The 20,961-nt window shown below is 36.8% G+C and overlaps 2 protein-coding genes across 2 annotated transcripts in view; one reads left to right on the forward strand and one right to left on the reverse strand.

Moving 5' to 3' along the window:
* Positions 1 to 13,486, forward strand: part of LOC127861299 (fasciclin-1-like) — a 34,178-nt gene extending 20,692 nt beyond the window's left edge. Inside the window, exons 13-21 of the mRNA XM_052399749.1 lie at positions 862 to 1,018; positions 4,527 to 4,644; positions 6,489 to 6,633; positions 7,441 to 7,600; positions 9,163 to 9,307; positions 9,617 to 9,779; positions 10,287 to 10,464; positions 11,848 to 11,962; positions 12,751 to 13,486. Of these exons, the coding sequence (XP_052255709.1) occupies positions 862 to 1,018; positions 4,527 to 4,644; positions 6,489 to 6,633; positions 7,441 to 7,600; positions 9,163 to 9,307; positions 9,617 to 9,779; positions 10,287 to 10,464; positions 11,848 to 11,962; positions 12,751 to 13,034 (1,465 nt within the window). The 3' untranslated portion in view covers positions 13,035 to 13,486. The remainder of the gene's footprint in view (positions 1 to 861; positions 1,019 to 4,526; positions 4,645 to 6,488; positions 6,634 to 7,440; positions 7,601 to 9,162; positions 9,308 to 9,616; positions 9,780 to 10,286; positions 10,465 to 11,847; positions 11,963 to 12,750) is intronic.
* LOC127861301 (uncharacterized) overlaps positions 1 to 20,961 on the reverse strand; it is a 436,008-nt gene that overhangs the window by 116,998 nt on the left and 298,049 nt on the right. The gene's annotated exons all lie outside the window — the stretch shown is intronic.

A 20,961-nucleotide genomic window follows, 5' to 3' on the forward strand; every position in this document is an offset into this window, starting at 1 on the left:
AGCTTAGCATCTAGATATGTTTTAAGTGAGTTGAAATCGTGTTCAGTAAATTTAGTCTTTTTAATAAGATTCGAGAAGTCATTTTGAAAATAGATTTTATTAAATTTGTTAAAACATCTGTACTTAATAATTTTATGATCGTCTGTCTTAACAATTTTACCTTAGACGCTTAATGCGAAAACTACTGGGTAATGATCACTTATGCATATTTTTGGTGTGATAACCTCATAAATGTTGTCATGTTTTGAATACAAATGGTGTAATATAGATGATGAGCGCTTAGTAACTCTTGTTGGAAAAGACTCATGTTGTTTTAAATTAAAATCAGTGATAAGTTTTTTCCATTTCTTATTGTTAAATACGTTTTGGCTTAAACATTGAAAATTAAAATCCCCTGTCGAATGCAAATTACAATCTCCCATGTCTGCTTTATTTAATTGTAAATCAAATGAGGCAATCCAAGATTGAGGGCTATTTGGTGGGCGATACACAAAGTTAATTAGATATGGTTTGTACTTTTAAATTTAGTGAGGCTAATGTACATTGTATATTAACGGGTTACGTATTCATGATCATGTGATCATTATGCCAATGAGGCTATTGTACATTGTATATTGTACCAAAATGATACTGTTCTGAGTCATTGCCGTAGCGTTTCTTTAGTTAAGTAGCTGAAATGTTGCGTTAATCAGTTATGATATCCTTAATAGGGGCGTTATTAATATGACATTGTCTTAAAACTAAAAGTGTGAGTTCTTTGTTATTTACTGAATTGCAAGGTTACTTAAAGTTTCGAAAAGTATTAACACGTTTTATTTTTAAGAACAGAAGTATTTAACAACGTTTGTTTTTTTTCTTTAGGGTTATGGCGGGAATTATCGATGTCATTCCGTCTCTGAAACAAATCCTTAAGGACACGAGTAAAACGTTCACCATGTTCGTTCCCAGTGACGACGCGTTCACACTGCTACCCACCCATCGGGCTCAGAAGCTGCAAGACCCCATCTTACTGCAACATGTTCGAATACTTCTAACATTCATAACTATATCGATCTATGGAATAGTGTTGCTATATCTTTGCGAAAACTGATTTTTGAGCTTATTAGTTAGACAACATAGCGGTAAATATGCATGTGTCAACTGCCAATATTTTTTTCCAAAACAATTTAAAAACCTCAATGAAACCAACATATGAGTGCAAAAGAAAATGCATATGTAAATCTACTTAATCATACAATGCTTCGTAATTAATTTTGCGGATTATGTATCAATTAAATAGTCCGCACAGGCTAATCGTCCCTGATAACGCTGCGCTGACTTCACAGTCTAACATTGCTTGACACTTTATATAACATAATACAATTTACAACAAATACATCATATTTCATATTTCATCTTGAGCAATAAGAACAAAACATAAATATTCATATGCATGAACACTTACAATGATATATATCATAATTGAAAACAAATGACATACATAAAACTACAATTACCATTTATGCAAGAGCAGGATTTAAACATTAAATTAAGGTTATTTACTAAAAAAAAACATGATAATGTTCAGTTTATTTCATAAGATGTGGTAGAAAGATAAGCTTTTTTTTTTTTCTTAAATGTCATTAAATTGTTTGGTTGACTTATAGATTGCGGTAATGAATTCCAAATTTTTTGTGCTAGAAAATTCAAACGATCGTTTGAAATTATTTTTTGAGGGGGTATTCGCATAAGCCTTAAAACCCCCTTTTCGCAAGATCGCAAGTTATAATGATTATTTTGTGAAGGTGTTAAAATGTGTGTTGGGTTTTGATTGTGAAATGATCTAAATACAATAACTGACGTGAAATAGTGATTACGCTGTTTGAAAGTCAACCATTATAGATCTTTAACTAGGGTTTTTGAATTGGTGTTGTAAGTTTTATTTAAAATATGTGCAATACAACGCTTTTGTAGTTTTTTGACTATTCTATTAATTTCCGTTTTGGCTGCTGAACTCCATGTAACGCTTGCGTAATCGGATATAGATGAGATATAACCATTGTAGAAGAGTTTACGCATGTCAAGGGTTAAATATGGTTTTATTTTTTTTTAGAAGAAACATTCGAGACGACATGTTTGAACAAACGCTGTTAATGTGTAGTTTCCAGGATAAAGTATTGTCAATATAAAGGCCAATAAGTTTTTGACAATTTACTGTTTTGATCACCGTATCTGAAATTTTGAGTTTTAGATTCGTTAATTGTTGAGCTTTCCGTTTCGATCCTAATACCATACAAGTAGTTTTTAGTTGATTAATAATCATGTTATTAGTTTTGCACCATTCATTTACAATGGAAAGAGTTGTTTGTAGATTAGTTTGAACTGTTTGAATATTTGTTCCCACAGTGTGCAATTTTGTATCATCCGCATACATTGCAGAATTACATGTAAGATTTAGTGATAGATCATTAACATAATAAAAAAATAGAAGAGGTCCCAAAATAGATCCTTGGGGAACACCAGCAATGATGCTTTTACAAGTAGGGGAAGTGTTTTCTGCTTTCATATACTAAAATCGATTGCGGAGATATGAAGAAAATAGGTCGCATGACCTATCATTAAAATGATACAGTTTTAATTTGTATAAAAAAAACCTATGGTCCACAAGATCAAATGCTTTTTTTAAATCCACGGCAATTGTACCTACCAGATTTCCATTATCAATTTGTTTAAGCCATGAATCAACTATATTAATCAATGCTGTTTGACAAGAATGATATTTGCGAAAACCCGACTGAGTTTTGTATAATAGACCTGTATATTCTAGATATATATGCAATTGTTTAGCTATATGCTTTTAAAATATTTTAGATATAGTAGGTAAAAGTGATATTGGTCAATAATTGTTAGGATCTTCTACCGATCCCCCCTTGTGCAAAGGTATAACGTTTGCAATTTTAAGCATGTCTGGAAAGGTTCCATGTGATATACAGTTATTTATAAAAGCAGTGATTGGTCGTATTACGAATTCTTTGCAAAGTTTGATAATGCAGGGTCCGATACCATCAGCCCCAACATATTTGTTTGAATGTAATTGATCAATTAAAGTACCAACTTCTAATGAAGTAATAAACTGAACAGAGAAATGCTTAGAATCTAGCTTAGCATCTAGATATGTTTTAAGTGAGTTGAAATCGTGTTCAGTAAATTTAGTCTTTTTAATAAGATTCGAGAAGTCATTTTGAAAATAGATTTTATTAAATTTGTTAAAACATCTGTACTTAATAATTTTATGATCGTCTGTCTTAACAATTTTACCTTAGACGCTTAATGCGAAAACTACTGGGTAATGATCACTTATGCATATTTTTGGTGTGATAACCTCATAAATGTTGTCATGTTTTGAATACAAATGGTGTAATATAGATGATGAGCGCTTAGTAACTCTTGTTGGAAAAGACTCATGTTGTTTTAAATTAAAATCAGTGATAAGTTTTTTCCATTTCTTATTGTTAAATACGTTTTGGCTTAAACATTGAAAATTAAAATCCCCTGTCGAATGCAAATTACAATCTCCCATGTCTGCTTTATTTAATTGTAAATCAAATGAGGCAATCCAAGATTGAGGGCTATTTGGTGGGCGATACACAAAGTTAATTAGATATGGTTTGTACTTTTAAATTTAGTGAGGCTAATGTACATTGTATATTAACGGGTTACGTATTCATGATCATGTGATCATTATGCCAATGAGGCTATTGCACATTGTATATTGTACCAAAATGATACTGTTCTGAGTCATTGCCGTAGCGTTTCTTTAGTTAAGTAGCTGAAATGTTGCGTTAATCAGTTATGATATCCTTAATAGGGGCGTTATTAATATGACATTGTCTTAAAACTAAAAGTGTGAGTTCTTTGTTATTTACTGAATTGCAAGGTTACTTAAAGTTTCGAAAAGTATTAACACGTTTTATTTTTTAAGAACAGAAGTATTTAACAACGTTTGTTTTTTTTTCTTTAGGGTTATGGCGGGAATTATCGATGTCATTCCGTCTCTGAAACAAATCCTTAAGGACACGAGTAAAACGTTCACCATGTTCGTTCCCAGTGACGACGCGTTCACACTGCTACCCACCCATCGGGCTCAGAAGCTGCAAGACCCCATCTTACTGCAACATGTTCGAATACTTCTAACATTCATAACTATATCGATCTATGGAATAGTGTTGCTATATCTTTGCGAAAACTGATTTTTGAGCTTATTAGTTAGACAACATAGCGGTAAATATGCATGTGTCAACTGCCAATATTTTTTTCCAAAACAATTTAAAAACCTCAATGAAACCAACATATGAGTGCAAAAGAAAATGCATATGTAAATCTACTTAATCATACAATGCTTCGTAATTAATTTTGCGGATTATGTATCAATTAAATAGTCCGCACAGGCTAATCGTCCCTGATAACGCTGCGCTGACTTCACAGTCTAACATTGCTTGACACTTTACGCACATGCATTAAACCCCGTAATATGCTTTTTATTTCAGATCGTTCGCTCACATGTTATTTTAGGCTCTTCATTCTTCCTGGAGCAGTTACGTGATTACTCGAAATTTTCATCTCTGACAGGCGATCCGCTCTTTGTTCTACGTGAACAAGAGAAAGGTAATAGCATGTGTAAGAAATTGAATATGTCTATTCACCAGTAAAACATTACACGTGTCTCAATAGTTGGAGCTATAGCGAATAAACATACAAACATTAATATCATGTTACTTCTAATCCTTGTACCAGATGAAAATCGATAGTATACCAACGACCGTATAAACTTTAACTGAATACTATCGCTATTTTTAGATCAGATTTTGGTTTTTCCAAAAATTGGTGAATATATTTTTGTCAACTACGGAAAGATAAAATCGAAAAAATGCGCTTCTTTATAAATATTGATGGCAAAAGGGAGGAAATAATAGGATAAAGAGAATATTATGTGAGTTTTGGATAAAGATCAAGTTTATCATGCTCGGCTCGAACCAAAGGTAGCGCTCGGCAAGCCTCGCGCTAACATGGTTCTAAGCTTCGGATGATAAAATTGATCTTTATCCAAAACTCACATACTTTTCTCTTTATTTACTTTTGTGTTTATCGAGTTTAGTCAGCAACTCAAGACTTTAAAAATGCAAGACCTAAAGCTCTAAAACGGACTTAAATTAAGTAAATGGTATATATGATCTCTCAAATACGTCAGCTGATTATATGGAAATTTCACAAATGTATTGATGATAACAAATATAAGCACATAACTAGCTGCATGATTCATTAGCTTCATCAAAGAAATGAGTTTAGAAGATCACATGTGTAATGTCATCATGGAAACACTGGTAACAGCAAATAATTTACGTTTGCTAAAATAATTTCTGTATTATTGCGCTAAGGGTTCTTCATTTAAGTCAGCATTTGTTGGTAACGAGTATCTGTATTAGCGAGCAATAGGTTCGTCATTCTATTCAGCATTTGTTGGTAACGAGTGTCTGTATTAGTGAGCTATAGGTTCGTCATTTTGTCCATCATTGGTTGGTAACGAGTTTCGGTATTAGTGAACTATAGGTTCGTCATTTTGTCCACTTTTTGTTGTAAACGACTGTCTGTATTAGTGAACTATAGGTTCGCCACTTTGTCCAGCATTTGTTGGTAACGGGTGTCTGTATAAGTGAGCTATAAGTTCGTCAATTTGTGCAGCATTTATTGGTAGCGAGCGTCTGTATTAGTGATCTATAGGTTCGTCATTTTGTCCATCATTGGTTGGTAACGAGTTTCGGTATTAGTGAACTAAAGGTTCGTCATTGTGGACATAATTGTTCGTAATGAGTGTCCAAATTAGTGAGCTATTGGTTCGTCAGTGTGGTCAGAAGTTTTGGTAAGTAGTTTCTGTATAAATGAGCTATAGTTTCATCAGTTTGGCCAGAGTTTTTCGTAACGAGTGTCTGACTAAGTGAGCAATACGTTCGTCCTTATGACCAGAATTGTTCGTAACAAGTGTTTGTATTAGTAAGCTATTGATTCGTCATTGTGGACAGAATTGTTCGTTACGAATGTCTGAATTAGTAAGCTATAGATGTTTTACTGTGGCCAGAATTTTTCGTAACGAGTGTCTTTATTAGTGAGCTAAAGGTTCGTCAGTGTTGCCAGAATGTTTCGTAATGATTGTCGTAATTAGTAAAGCTAAAGGTTCGTCATTTTGTTCAGCATTTGTTGGTAAAGAGTCTGTATTAGTGAGCTATAGGTTCGTCATTGTGGCAAACATTTTTCGTAACGAGTGTCTGAATAAATGTGCTATATGTTCGTCATTATTGCCAGAATTTTTCGTAACGAGTGTCTGTATTAGTGAGCTATAGGTTCGTCAATGTTAACAGAATTTTTCGTAACGAGTTTCTGTTTTAGTGAGCTATAGGTTCATCATTTTGTCCAGCATTAGTTGGTAACGAGTGCTTCTATTTTCCATCCTCCAGTGTTCGCGGTCAGTAGAAATGTCCGTGGGGGCGTCATCAGGTCCGACATCCGCTGCAGTAACGGGATCATCCACGTGCTGGACACGCTGTTACAGTTCCCCTTCTGGACAGTCGCCGAAACCATTGAGAAAACCAACAACCTCTTGTACGCCATTTCTAGTTTAAACATTTATATTTTAGGAAGCTCGATAACATCGGAAGCTTAAGGCTAATTGAACAAAATATTGAGTTGCTTTCACGGGGTTTACTAATTTTTTGAGCGTTGACTAAGTCTTTAGCTCGATTTGTCGTTGTCGGCTCGGGCACTACTTAAAAATAAAACTGGTACTGTTTTGTATATCTGCCTATAATAGGCCTTCCTGTAATAGTCAGCAATTGACTGTAGGAATTACGAAGTAGAAGTAGAAATTACAATGTAGTAACCCGGGTACAGAAAATATGCACAAACGCACCCGGTCATACTCTAGGGTTCTTTTTAGTGTACTTATGAGTGCCCGGGGTAGTAACACATAGTGCAAATACGTAGACGCCAATTGCCATTCGAACTTACTTGGTTTCTTTTACGAACGCCCCTAGCGCTGAGATCGAACCCGGCGACTCCCGACTGCTAGGAGGACATCACACCACCGCGATACTTCAGGCGTTTTTTTATATTTAATTGTGCGTGTTTAATTACTTTTATACAAGTGACTTCGTATTAAGATTCTCGTCAATGGACGTATAATACACTTTTAAGATATCGTAGAACCTTATTATTTCAAGAATGTTCCTTCTTCTAAGTCTTAAGGCTTGTTCTTAAGTCTTATTTTAAGTCTTAATACTTATGTACATGTATGTCTTAAGACTTATATGTAGTCTTAAGTCTTATCTTCACAATTTAGTCTTATTCTTCGTCTAATGTCTAGAAGTATGTTGGTTGGTGAATACGGGACGTGGTTTGAATTCATTTAAGGCCTTTCCACGATATGTTAATGAACGTGGACGACCTCTACACGTGGTCCAACTCGCACGACACGAATTTCACTCTGCTGATTCCCAGTGCCAAGTTTATAGCAAGTCTCTCAAACTTTCATCGAAGTTACATAAGCGCGGAACCAGACATGGATAGAAAGGTAGGTTACATTACACTTGAAATTCGCGCGTGTATGTTAACATATAAATTTAAGCTCTGTTTCATCGAAAGCATTAGACTTACAACGACACGTTCGAGTCCGTTTTCTGTGTACACCCCGTTCATGATGTCTTTGATTCGATTTCAAAAATACTTCCTGAGGTGGGATCGAACCGGGACCTTCTGATCGCTAGGCGGATTTAACCTTCGCGCGATTTGATCCCAATAACAAATGTACAGCAAATTCAACAGAACCTCATACATTAAATGAACGCGAAATCGGACCTAGGCAAACTAGAATTGCATGTCAATATTTAATACTAAACACGTTTTAGTTGATATTTTATCCAATCTAGCTATGCATTACAAAGGCAATCAAAGCACTGTTAATATAAATGGTTGCAAATAATGGTGTCATTGGTATTGGGCTCATTGTCGTATAGATTATGTACATGCTAGGTAATTGCATAGTCACTTATAAATGTGTCATTAAATGATGGACAAAGTTGAAAACGTTCTTCGCTCATTTATAATTAGACAATAAAACACGGCATACTAATTTCCATTGGCCCGCTAGATACGAATAACGACCCACTCGCGACGTCATTTTGTTACTATTTATAATAACTATATGTACTATAGCTGTTTAATTTCAGTATACTGAAATGTATTGCTGCTGTGTGTCTTTAGGTCCATTACAGACTTGCATATTATTATAAATCAAACTGCCAAGGTATCATTTAGATGGTTGGTCTTTCATAGTTTCAAGAACGGATTTACCTTAATCCATGAACGTTAAGTGTCTTCAGAGATAAGCCTGTGCAGTCCGCATAGGCTGATCAGGGACGAAACTTTGCGCTTTAACTGGATTTTTGCTAAGCAGTGAAGTCTTTTAAACGAAAAATTCAAAAAAGCGGTAAGTGTTGTCCCTGACTGTAAACTGCACAGTCCAATCTGAGACGACACTTTACGCAGATGCGAATCGGCAAAATAATATAATGAGCCGCGCTTTGTGAAAAAAGAGGTTTGATGCATGTGCGTAAAGTGACATCCCATATTAGAATATGCATTCCGCACAATCTAATTAGGGACGACACTTTCCGTCTATACTAGTTTTTTGGCCAAGAAGAGACTTTCTTGACACGAAAAATATAAAAGCGGAAAGCGTCGTCCATGATTAGCCTGTGCGGACTTAACATGCTAATCTGGGACGACACTTTACGCACATGAATTTAACCCCCTTTTCACAGAGCACGGCACAAATCAAGCTTTCAAGGTATCATTGAGAGGGTCAGGCTGTCATAGTTTCAAGAGCGGATTTACCTTAATCCATGTGCGTTAAGTGTCTTCAGAGATAAGCCTGTGCAGTCCACATAGGCTGATTAGGGACGAAACTTTGCGCTTTAACTGGATATTCGCTAAGCAGAGATGTCATTTAACCGAAAAATACAAAAAAGCGGAAAGTGTTGTCCCTGACTGTAAACTGCACAGTCCAATCTGGGAAGTCACTTAACGCACAAGCGAATCGGCAAAATAATATAACGTTATATTTTACGTTTACAGTTATTCAACAGCCACGCACTGCCATCGATCACGTTAAATCAAGCGTACATGGACGTTATGTTCAGTAGCAGTCGAGTGTTCTTCACAGAGAATCGCTACAATACGACCTTCACCTTTTTAAATGTGGACCCTACCAATAGAACGGGTAGATATGTATTTCTGAAATACGGTAACCTATACAACAACTTGATATCAAACAAAGTTTTCAACTTTTTGTTTCTATTTCTTTGTTTCGTCATTATAAAACTATTGCTTGTTTTTACTTCATGAAGTATTAAAAAAATAAACGCCTAGTCTGGTTACTGAGACAATAAAGGTAATGAGTATGGCGAATGTTGTTTAAAAAAAATAATTTCGCAGTAATTTCTTCGGTTGATATTCACTTAACGAAGAACTTGGTTTATATTGCAGTTCTTATATCATAATAACTTACACTATGAACATGATTTGACAGAAGTTACTTCGGTTGATATTGGCTACACGAATCTCAGACGGACTTTCGACCTGGTGCGTGATGGCATCGCGTGCAGTAACGGCATTATCTACGTCATCGACGGCTTCGTGAACTTACCGCTGAATGACGCTCACTTTGAGTTAACGCATCAACCGGATATTAGGTATTGACAATATTCTGCTAGCGATATTTCATGCATTCAACCGAAGCATTGTTGACATTATCGTCACCATCGTCATCGTCGTCATTATCAAACAATTATCTTTATCATGACAAACATCCATATCATAAGCTGAAATATAATTTTCGTCAGGGAGATATGATAATACGTTTGCTACTAATTATGATAATAATAATTATAAGCAACCCCGTCAGCATCCATATCCACTGTTTGAATACGTTGCATACACACTGACGACTTTAGGTAGCATTGAAGTGCGAAAAGTGTCGTCCCATATCAGCCTGTGCGGACTGCAGGGATGACACTTTCAGCCTGAACTGGATTTTCGCTTGGAAGAGACTTCTTTTAATAAATAAAATACCATAAAACCTAAAGGTGTCGTCTCTAATGAGCCCATGCGGACTGCACAAGCTAATTGGGGCGATGTTTTACGCACATGCATTAAGCCCCGATTTCCCTAATCGATGCTCATTTATATTTGTTGTACAGTCTTGGAAGCGATCAGCTGCTGAAGTTCATACCGAGCGACTCCGGTATCGATCTGACGTCCTTGAAGACCATGTACACGGTGTTCGTTCCCATGGACTCCTCGCTGGACCCGCAGCATCTCAGTAGGACGGAACTGGAGTACATAAACGCGAACCTCACTAAGGAGGCGAAGATTGCTGTAAGATTGTTTTGTAATACAAGCCGCGTCATGCGAAAATGGGTCATATGTCATATGCGGCCAGCGTAGCGCCAGACCAATCTGCGCTCTCGCATATGGAATACGATATATTTTCGCACGACGCCATTTGTTTTTCTTCTGTATAACGTACCCTTAATAGGCACTTGCACAGAGGACAATTTGCAAAATTCCCAAATGCCGAAAAAATTCCCCCCAAAAGAAGAGAAATTACATCAATATCGTTTCAAAAGCATAATATCTACAAATGAACAGATACAATAAGCACTAAAATTGAACATTTCAGCAACAAGAACATGTACAATATTATTTAGATGGTTTTTTGCAATTAAGTACCAAGCAATAAAGACGACCAATTAATCCAAAACCGAAGATTTCACGATGCAAATTTGCCCAATTTCAGGGGTTTTCTCGATAATTTATCCTAATAGGGTCAAAAAACGATGCGGTAAAAGTGTATCGAAATACGAGGCGCGTCACGCGAGAATGGGTCTTATGCATTATGCGCACAGCGTAGCTCCAGACTGCGATCGTCACAAAGGGCAGAAGACCCATTTTAGCACGACGCGGCTCATATTGTAAAAATGAAAATTTCAGAAACACTTTCAGGAGAGTAATTGCTGTAACCATCAGATAGTATTATAGCACGATAATAGAAATTAATAAAATAAAACACGTCTTAAATGATTACGGATGAAATCATGTTGGATCATGCTGATCATAAATGTTTGGTATATGGTATTGTGTTACAAATTAAGCGTAATACAATCTCTGATAATACAACACCAAATGCTCAGCTACGAAGAAAACTTAGTTGGTATGAGCGTTAATTGGCAAATTATTTACTTATTCCCAATCTTACATGACCTGAAACTACCATAGCCTTACCTGACACTAGATTAAACACTAGACCTAACACTAGACCTAACACTTGGCCTGACATTAGACCTGACCTTTGATCTGACACTATACACAGCACCTGATCTAACACTGGACCTTGCACTAGACTATGCGGTAGACCTAGCACAGGACCTGATGCTAAACATGATAATAAACTTGGCACAAGACCTGACACTTGACATAAGATTTTTCATTTGAATTAAGGACCATATTACACTTCAAACGTGTTTCATAGAGCTTGTTTTGACTATTGCCAACATACACAATATTTCCCCGTGATTCACTATATCGTTTTTCATTTTGAATATATTAAAACCTATTTACGCGTTTTTTTTTCATCGCATCATAGTACAAGCTGTCGAATATTATAAATGTGTGTCATTCAAGACATCCGTAACATATAAAGGACAACTACCTTACATAAAATATTGTTAACATGTAGTTTTCGTTGTATTATTTGAATAGATCGTTCGCCGCCATATCGTCCCCAACCAAAAGGTGGATTACGACAGCATCATTGGCGGCTCATTCAGCTCTTACGCAAGCAGCAGAAATATCACAGTGATAGCAAGAACTGACGGTAAGTTGTCTAATATCACAGTGATAGCTAGAACTAACGGTGAGTTGTCTTTATATCACAGTGGTAGCTAGAACTGACAGTCAGTGACAAAATAACTGTTATATATAGAACTGACGGTGATTGACCATATCACTGTGATAAATATAACTGACGTTGAGTGACTATATCACAGTGATAGCTAGAATTGACCGTGAGTGACCATATCACAGTGATAGAACTGTAGGTAAGTGACAATTTCAATTATCACTTATTAATGCATGTAGTTTTTGGTTTGTTTATGGCAATGAACACATTTCCGTATAATGTAACATAAGACATGTACTAGACAAGATGCATAATTACACACACAAATTAAATAAACTGCTGTAACCGGCTTGTTACGGTATTTGGAAAGCCTTGTTTGTTTAACCAGCCGTACGTATCTATAGTATAACGTCCTAGTTAACATGTTTTAGCCTCAAAAGGATATCATGTCTCCGTTTTCACCAGGTGCCTGGCTGATTTATCGTCGTATGGTATTTCATTGATCCGCCCTTTCGGAAGAACATACTTAGTATCTACATCCATACTAGCTTTATTTCTTTCATTATTTCAATTCGTTGGGAAATTTATTTCTTTTATTTGAAGAAGCTATTTATAATAAAAAAAATAATATTTGGAAACAAAAGAATACAGCTGTAAACTTAAAACTCATGAATTACAAAAAAGGAAAATCAACAAATCCATTTTCGTATGGTTCTATGTCCGCATCTGGTATCTAAAATGTATTTTAAGCTATATAATTTCAGGGTTTTATCTCCGATGGAAGGACATCGAAGCCAAGATCGTCAAACCAAACATTTTAGCCATTAACGCACTAATACACGTGGTGGATCGGTTCCTCATGACGTCACCGTACCAGACCACCACACTTCCACCACCGACGTCGACGACTACTCAACAACCCGTATCATCCGGTCATACTATCCATGGCTCAGTTCACGCCCATTATGCCTCATTAAATATTCATTTCGCGTATTTCATTTGTCTCGTGTGTTCACAGGTTGTCACATATTTGAATGTCTGTAGATGATGCAGCTGAAAGATTTTATTATTATTTTCGTTTTTTTCTTTGAAATACGTTGTGATATATTTTGTTGTTGATGGCCCGTGTGCTGTCTAAATAAACAACGCGACGGCATTTAGGTCATGATGCATAACTGATTATGTATGATACTTTGAATTATTCACGCGCCATTTATTTCAAGAAACAATTGATTGTTTATTTTTGTTTACTTGTTTATTTTTGTTTGCTGAACACGTGCTCTTAATGTGTTGCGATCAAACCATCGTCTTCCATTCCCTCGAATAGTTCGGATTGTGTTGTAATACGCTTATTGTTTAATATACATGTTTTCAATTACTTAATTATCAGTAATGCATTAGCACCATAAATCATGTATTGTTTTCAGATTATTTTGTGATTTGACATGTTTAACTGTTGTAACGATTTTAGTTATGTAATTTTATACTATTAAACGATTTCCGGACTTTTGGCGTTCGCAAACTTCGAAACTAATTCCTCAAATTCCATTTCATTTACCTCTGATATATCAACAATGTACACCCAGTCTTTCTCCTATACAAATCTTAAATAAAATACAATCTATTTTCTTTCTTATTGCAAATGAACAAAACACTACTTAAATAATGTTCAGTACATTTTCTGTATTTGGCAAAGCATCTGGACAATCTACTGTCTGCATCAAACATGACAAACATCACAATAATATAATAATTCAAGAAATACTTTTCAAGAAAATGTATGTTATCGACATGACACACATCTCATTCCTACTCATTTACGTTATCCGCCTATTTTGTTTTTCTTATCGTAGTTGACCAATGCCTGAATTAATTACGTTCGAACATTCATTCACACTGTACAAGTAATTAAAATACAAAAAAAACACAACCCTAAAGTAGGCTTTACAGTTCGACTGTTTAAAGCTGAATGACGGAAAACCGTCAAGCACAGTCGATTTCCTCGTGCACACGTTGAGAGCGTCCAAGCGTGCATTATGGGAAAATATATTTTTCTGATTTGTAAACTCAAATGATGAAACATATATGTTCTGGAAGTTGAATACAATGTGGCACATTATGCCAGTGAGTCATGCTTTCAAACGAAATACTCATCTCCTTATTTTGCTGTATTATGTTGATTAACCCAAGTTGTGTTTATCAAAGTGACGTCATTCTATGGTCATGACGTCATGTCATTTTAAAGCGTAATTCGATTGGTCATTGACATTTTATTTGCATGTGGGAAAAACACGTTTAACCTATTTAAAATATTGTAATAGATCTACATGTTGACTAAGATTAAGTCAGATAACACAAATACAACAAAGAACAAAACGCAGAACAGATCATCTTGTTCATCAATTCATATAACACGCAAACTAAATTCAAATATGACATATCCGCCTTAACAGGCATTTGCGCATTTAATGACGTTTACTGTTTACATGATAACCTAACCGTATGACCCAAGTCATTTAACAAATTCATATGCGTAAACTGTGATCGTTTACCGAGATACTGACATTTAATAACATTACATTAAACACTGATATCTATTATTAGAGGGAATGCGTTTGAAGTGAATCCCTGGTAATATATCATTGTTAATAGTATGGTCTTTATGAATGAAATAGCCACTTAAAATCTAATACATCATTTTTTCGTAACATTTAAAATCATGAGACAATCTTTCTTTGTTTTTTTTTGGCGGTAAACGAAATAAAAATCACATAACGTTATATATATTAAGTCATTTTTCAATTATAATATATGATTATGTACTAAATAATTGACCCAAACTCTTTTATCAATTTCTTTGCTTGGTGAACTTCATACAATGTGTGTCGTTGTGGGATTGGTAACCAATATACCGGACGAATTTCCTATCTGTCAAAATAATGCATGAACCATTTTTGGAGTTGTCAACATGACGTTGTAACGAATGTCCGGGTTGTCGAAACAACGTATGCACAATGTCCGCTCTTGTCCAGATAAGCGTAGGAACCATTGCCCGGATACCTCATCACCCAAAGAACGGTTGAAATGAACGACCTTAGCAATATCCTAAAACTATCCTAAAATACAAAAGTAATTGTTAGTACTTAGTTTCCACCAATTGTATTAAGATAAAACAGCGTGAAATATATAAATACATGTTAAATCATTATATATATTAATGCCTTCAGAGACAAGCAATTACCTGAACAACTTAGCTTACTATGTGTATATATAATTTATTGTTCCACTTTGATATCAATATACATAGGCATAGAGATATTGCGGTTTCATAGCACACATCTAATATATTATAACACACAGACTACGGTGTGTTCAGATAACAAACGTTCGGAATTAATCATTTTTTTTAAATATCTCAACGAATTCCAGCAATAAAAAGTTAATGGGTCTGTATTTTGAAGTGTAATATGAAGTGTATGCGGTTCGCCCGCATCTGATGTGTAGACCCTTACCTAATTAACTTACATGACACAAGAAAGTAGGGACGAATGTTGGGAGTATAGCTGCAATTTTCAGAGATTTGGTTGTTATTGAAAGATTTAGTGTGGCCCCTTATGTTGAGAGGGGGGGGGGGGCTTGACTACTCTGAGGACACTCAACCTTGCCGGTATGGTGACTACGAATCAAACGCACATGCATCCGGGAACGCGGTTTGAACCCGGATCGCCAAGGTATGACGACCCGTATTCAATCATCGTTATAGAAAACACGTGAGTGTTGATCAATAAATATGTTATACTATATTATAGCCGTGACAAGTTGGACGTTTTCACCGAACTGTTGAACTCAACAAGTGTTTATTAACTGCGGTACGGCTATCCGGGTTTAGGCCGTGTTGGCAACCAAAACTTCCTACAACGAGTCCGGCCCAGATATATTATAGAGAAACATAAAATGTGACCATATATCTCATGACAAAAACTTCCTGAATGGGTCTTTCCTAATAATGTACATGATTGATGGACATGACTTATGTACATGACTAAGTGTTTGGCTGAAATAGGTACATACATGTAATAGTGATGTTGCTACAATCTCATAACCAGCTGCTTTATTTAAATATCAGTTCTGTTGTTCTTTACTGTAATAGTAGTTTGCTATTCATAAACGTTCTTTCTTTGTAATTTTGACTTAAATACTTTTTATAGAACTTTTAATGACATCGAGCATTGCTGTTTAAGCAATATTTTGTACATGATCTTTATTAGGTTTCTTTATTTTACTGCGCAATAAATGATTATATTCAGACAGATTACTGCCTAAGCGTGTCTTCGCTAGGCCGAATGTCGAGCTACCTCCGAAATCGACATCCGGCACTAGTACCGAATATAGAGCTGGGGCGAATGTCGAGCCAGCTCTGACATCGACATTCGACACTAGTCCCGAATATCACGTAGGGACGAACATCAAACCAGCTCTGACTTTGACATTCGACACTAGTCCCAAATATCGAGCTGAGACGAATATCGAGCCCGCTCTGACATCGACATCCGGCACTTGTCCCGAATATCAAGCTTGGGCGAATGTCTAGCTAGCTCTGGCATCGATATTCGACACTATTCCCGAATATTGAGCTAGGGCGAATGTCGAGCCAGTCCAGACATCGACATTCGACACTAGTCCCGAATATCGAGCTGGGACGAATATCGAGCAAGCTGTGACATCGACATTCGGCAGTAGTCCCGAATATCGAGCTGGGAAGAATATGGAGCCTGTTCTGACATCGACGTTCGGCACTAGATCTTATATCGAGCTGGGGCGAATTTCAATGTCGAGCCAGCTCTGACATCGACATTTGACACTAGTCCCGAATATCGAGTTGGGACGAATATCGAGCCAGCTCTGACTTCGACATTCGACACTAGTCCCGAATATCGTGCTGAGACGAATATCGAGCCCGCTCTGACATCGATATCCGACACTTGTCCCGAATATCGAGATTGGGCGAATGTCTAGCTAGCTTTGACATAGACAATCGACACTATTCCCGAAAAATTAGCTGGGGCGAATATCGAGCTATCCAAGACATCGACATTCGGCACTAGACCCGATTATCAAGCTTTGGCGAATGTCGAGCCAGCTCTGACATTTACAATCGACACTAGTCCCGAATATCGAGCTGGGACGTATATCGAGCCAGCTGTGACATCGACATTCGGCACTAGTCCCGAATATCGAGCTGGGACGAATATCGAGCCAGCTCTGACATGGACAATCATCATTTGTCCCAAATATCGAGCTGGGGCGAATGTCGAGCCATCTCTGACATCTACATTCCGCACTAGTCCCGAATATCGAGCTGGGGAGAATGTCGAGCCAGCTCTGACATCGACATTCGGCACGGGTCCCGAATACCAAACTGGGGCGAATATCGAGCCGGCTCTGACATCAACATTCGACACTAGCTCCGAATATCGAATTGGAGCGAATGTCGAGCCAGTTCTGACATCGACATTCGGCACCAATCTCGAATATAGAGCTTTGGCGAATGTCGAGCCAGTTCTGACAGTGACATACGACACTTGCCCCGAATATCGAGTTGGGACGAATATCGTGCCAGCTCTGATATCGACATTCGACACTAGTCCCGAATATCGGGCTGGGACGAATATCGAGCCCGCTCTTACATCGACATCCGACACTTGTCCCGAATAAACAAAGTGTATGTTGCTTTAAGGTAGGTGTACCTTTGGTACAAAGTTTATTTTAAACTTTTTTAGCGTTGATATACTAATTGGGAATAAAAGGCACCCAGTGAGTATTAAATATATGTAGTTTATTTTGTGTGGTCGCGATCAGACATTCCCGTGAAAGGTGTTGCAACGAATTGCTTATTAACTATCTGCAGCTGCTCCATTAGAACGCATCTGACTCAGGGGCGAAACAGGGACAAGCACTGTTTGCGATACCTATCGGTTTAATTCCGCACTAAGACATGTTCCATCCTGCGTGTTTTTACACGCCGTATTAGCTAAATATCTCTAATCCGTCTATTTGTTCGGTACTTAGACTCTCCTACAAGTGATACTTTATGCCTAATTAACTGATCGCTTGCGCTTTTCTGCTTTTGATGATCATAGCGCAAATTCCTCGAATAATATACACGCATTAATATATATTTTAAAACCCAGTATCCAATTGTCTCTAAACTGTAAAGTGGGCCCCTATATTGATAAACAAAACGCATCTCAATAAAATAGATATTGCGAGAACGAGATTGGGCTACCAACGGCAAACAATCGTCTTTATATTTTTGCTTGTTATACTTGTGATGTAAGTGTTACAAACTAATTACACTATATCGAACTTACATTTTGCTTCCTTTATAATTGCCTATTTTCATACATATATATAGGCATATAATCGATCAGTAATACACAATATCAAAATTATGTTATTATTCTCGTATTTCACCAATGTTAATGAGTCGAATATAGTGGGGTTTGGACAGATTAATAAATAATAAAGTGAACATTTACACTTTGTCTTCATGAATCAAACATAAATTAAAATGTTGCCTTTATATATGAGCCGCGCTCTGTGAAAAGGGGGTTTAATGCAGCTGCGTAAAGTGTCGTATCGGATTAGCCTGTACAGTCCGCACAGGCTAATCAGGAACGACACTTTCCACCTTAACTATATTTTTGCTAAGAAAAGACTATCTTCAAACTAAAAATATCATACAAGCGGAAAGCGTTGTCCCTGATTCATCTGTGCGGACTGCTCTTTCACAGAGCGCGGCTCATATATTGACATATCAACTACAACGACGAGCCCAGCAAAGCCACGCCTGCATGGACTTTCAGTTATGTTAACCTTGAAAAATAACATTACGCCAAGCAATCAATCGATCAGTAATCTCTTAACTGCATGCACTTAGAGGCTTAAGACAGATGCAGAGATGTAAGTTGAAACACACATAAGTTCTAAGCCTATTTAGAGTGCCTTTTAAGTAACAGTTGCCAAAGTGCGAGATGCCCTCACGCGTTCGTTTCTAGGTATATAAAGAGACGCATTTTCAAGAGTGTCTATGGTCTGAAATCGTTTGACGTTGCAGCATCTAAACGTAAGTTGATTTAATTACTTCAGATGATAATAAACGGACTTACGACCGGTTATTTATAGTCAAACCTTTTCGTCTGCATGTAAAGCATTTGGGTCTCCAGAGTCATTTTCAATTATTTACAACCCGTTAATGCATGTTCGCCAAAATCTAATAGAACCAGTCCTTAGTGTCTTTGAATTAACGTTAGAACGTTCTAAAAGTGGGAAAAAAATCGGTCGAAACATACCAACTACTCATTAAAACACTTATACCAGACAGTTCACTTGTTGATCTGTCAATGCATATTGTGATCAATTTAGCTATGAACTCAACTGTATTACTCTTTTTTTTCTAAAAATTGCAATGTAAAATAATGAAGAAAAGATGCGCCGTTTATTATTCAAGCAGATAAATAGAGGATAGAGCAGTAACAGTCTCCAAAAGGTACAACATACACAACTGGTTATTACGCAAACATTGCAAAAAATGCGTATTGGCCAATGTTCATGATTGGTGTATTTTTTTAAAACTACTTGATGATCTTAAAATGGCTTCTTTGTTAACCACGGCGTGGTTGTAACGTACAGCGCGTATTTTATTTTCAGTGCGTTATAAAGCATGGTGAATAACTATTTGTTTCAAGCTTAACACACTTATGCAAACAGACGATGATTTCCTTCAAGTAAAACGAAACCTACATTGCTCTTGCAATGGGTTGCAACTAATTTTTTGTTACTGTATTTTTCGTCATTATATATTTAGGTAACGTGTTTTTGGTAACCGTACCTTTTAAAACGATATATTTCATAACGGTATCGTACAATATCTCATCTCCTACAAAAACGACTTAATCCGATTGGTTTAGAGCGGTCACGTGCCCATTGTGTATTTTACATACACCCCGAGTAATTTCCATACACCCCGAGTTATCGAGTAGTCGGTTGGGATATAATCGTAACACAGTTAGTAACTGATGGTGCTTCGCTTTCGTATGGTATGACATTACTGAGGGTTTATATCCCATACACCATCAGTTACTAACAGTGTTACTTATAATACTAGCATATGGGGATTGAACCCGCGACCTCCCGGTCCCAAATCAGGCAGACACTTTACCGCGTAATTATAAAAACTAGCTCATATAGCAAGGCATTTCTCCTTATACCAAATCCTGCTACATCTATATCGGCGTGCCTGTGATAGTTGCATATCCTTTTATATAATCTATATCGGCGTGCCTGTGATACTTGCATATCCTTATATATAATCTATATCGGCGTGCATGTGATAGTTGCATATCCTTATATATAGTCTATATCGGCGTGACTGTGATAGTTGCATATCCTTATATATAATCTATATCGGCGTGTCTGTGTTTGTTGCAGGATCATGATGGTTTTCAGCAAGGCCCTACTTGCGTGCCTCGTCATGTTCTATGTAGACAGTGTGCTATCCACCGGTGAAGGAAGTAAGTACACTAAAATTCGAGCTTCGATCTGGGAAAACGGCATTCAGACTTGTGCGTAGGGTGTCGTCCAAGATTAACCTCTGCAGTCCGCACAGGCTGATCAGAGACGATACCTTCCGCTTGTATGATATTTTTCGTACAAAAGAAGTCTCTTCTTTTCGAATATCCAGTTTATAGGAAAAGTGCCGTGCTGATTTTCTCGTGTGGACTGCACAGGCTAATCTGGGACGACACTTTACGCACATGCGTTTAGCCCCGTTTTCTCATAGTGCGGATCATATACTTAAAAAGTCACACATGTACTTGGTTCCGGAGACAAATAACTTATCTGGGGAGTAAAACATATTGACCATTTGAAATTCCTTTCCTCCATCACGTATATCAATTATTATTATTTGGGGA

The sequence above is a fragment of the Dreissena polymorpha genome, chromosome 15 (genome assembly GCF_020536995.1).
Source record: "Dreissena polymorpha isolate Duluth1 chromosome 15, UMN_Dpol_1.0, whole genome shotgun sequence".
Lineage (NCBI taxonomy): Eukaryota > Metazoa > Mollusca > Bivalvia > Myida > Dreissenidae > Dreissena > Dreissena polymorpha.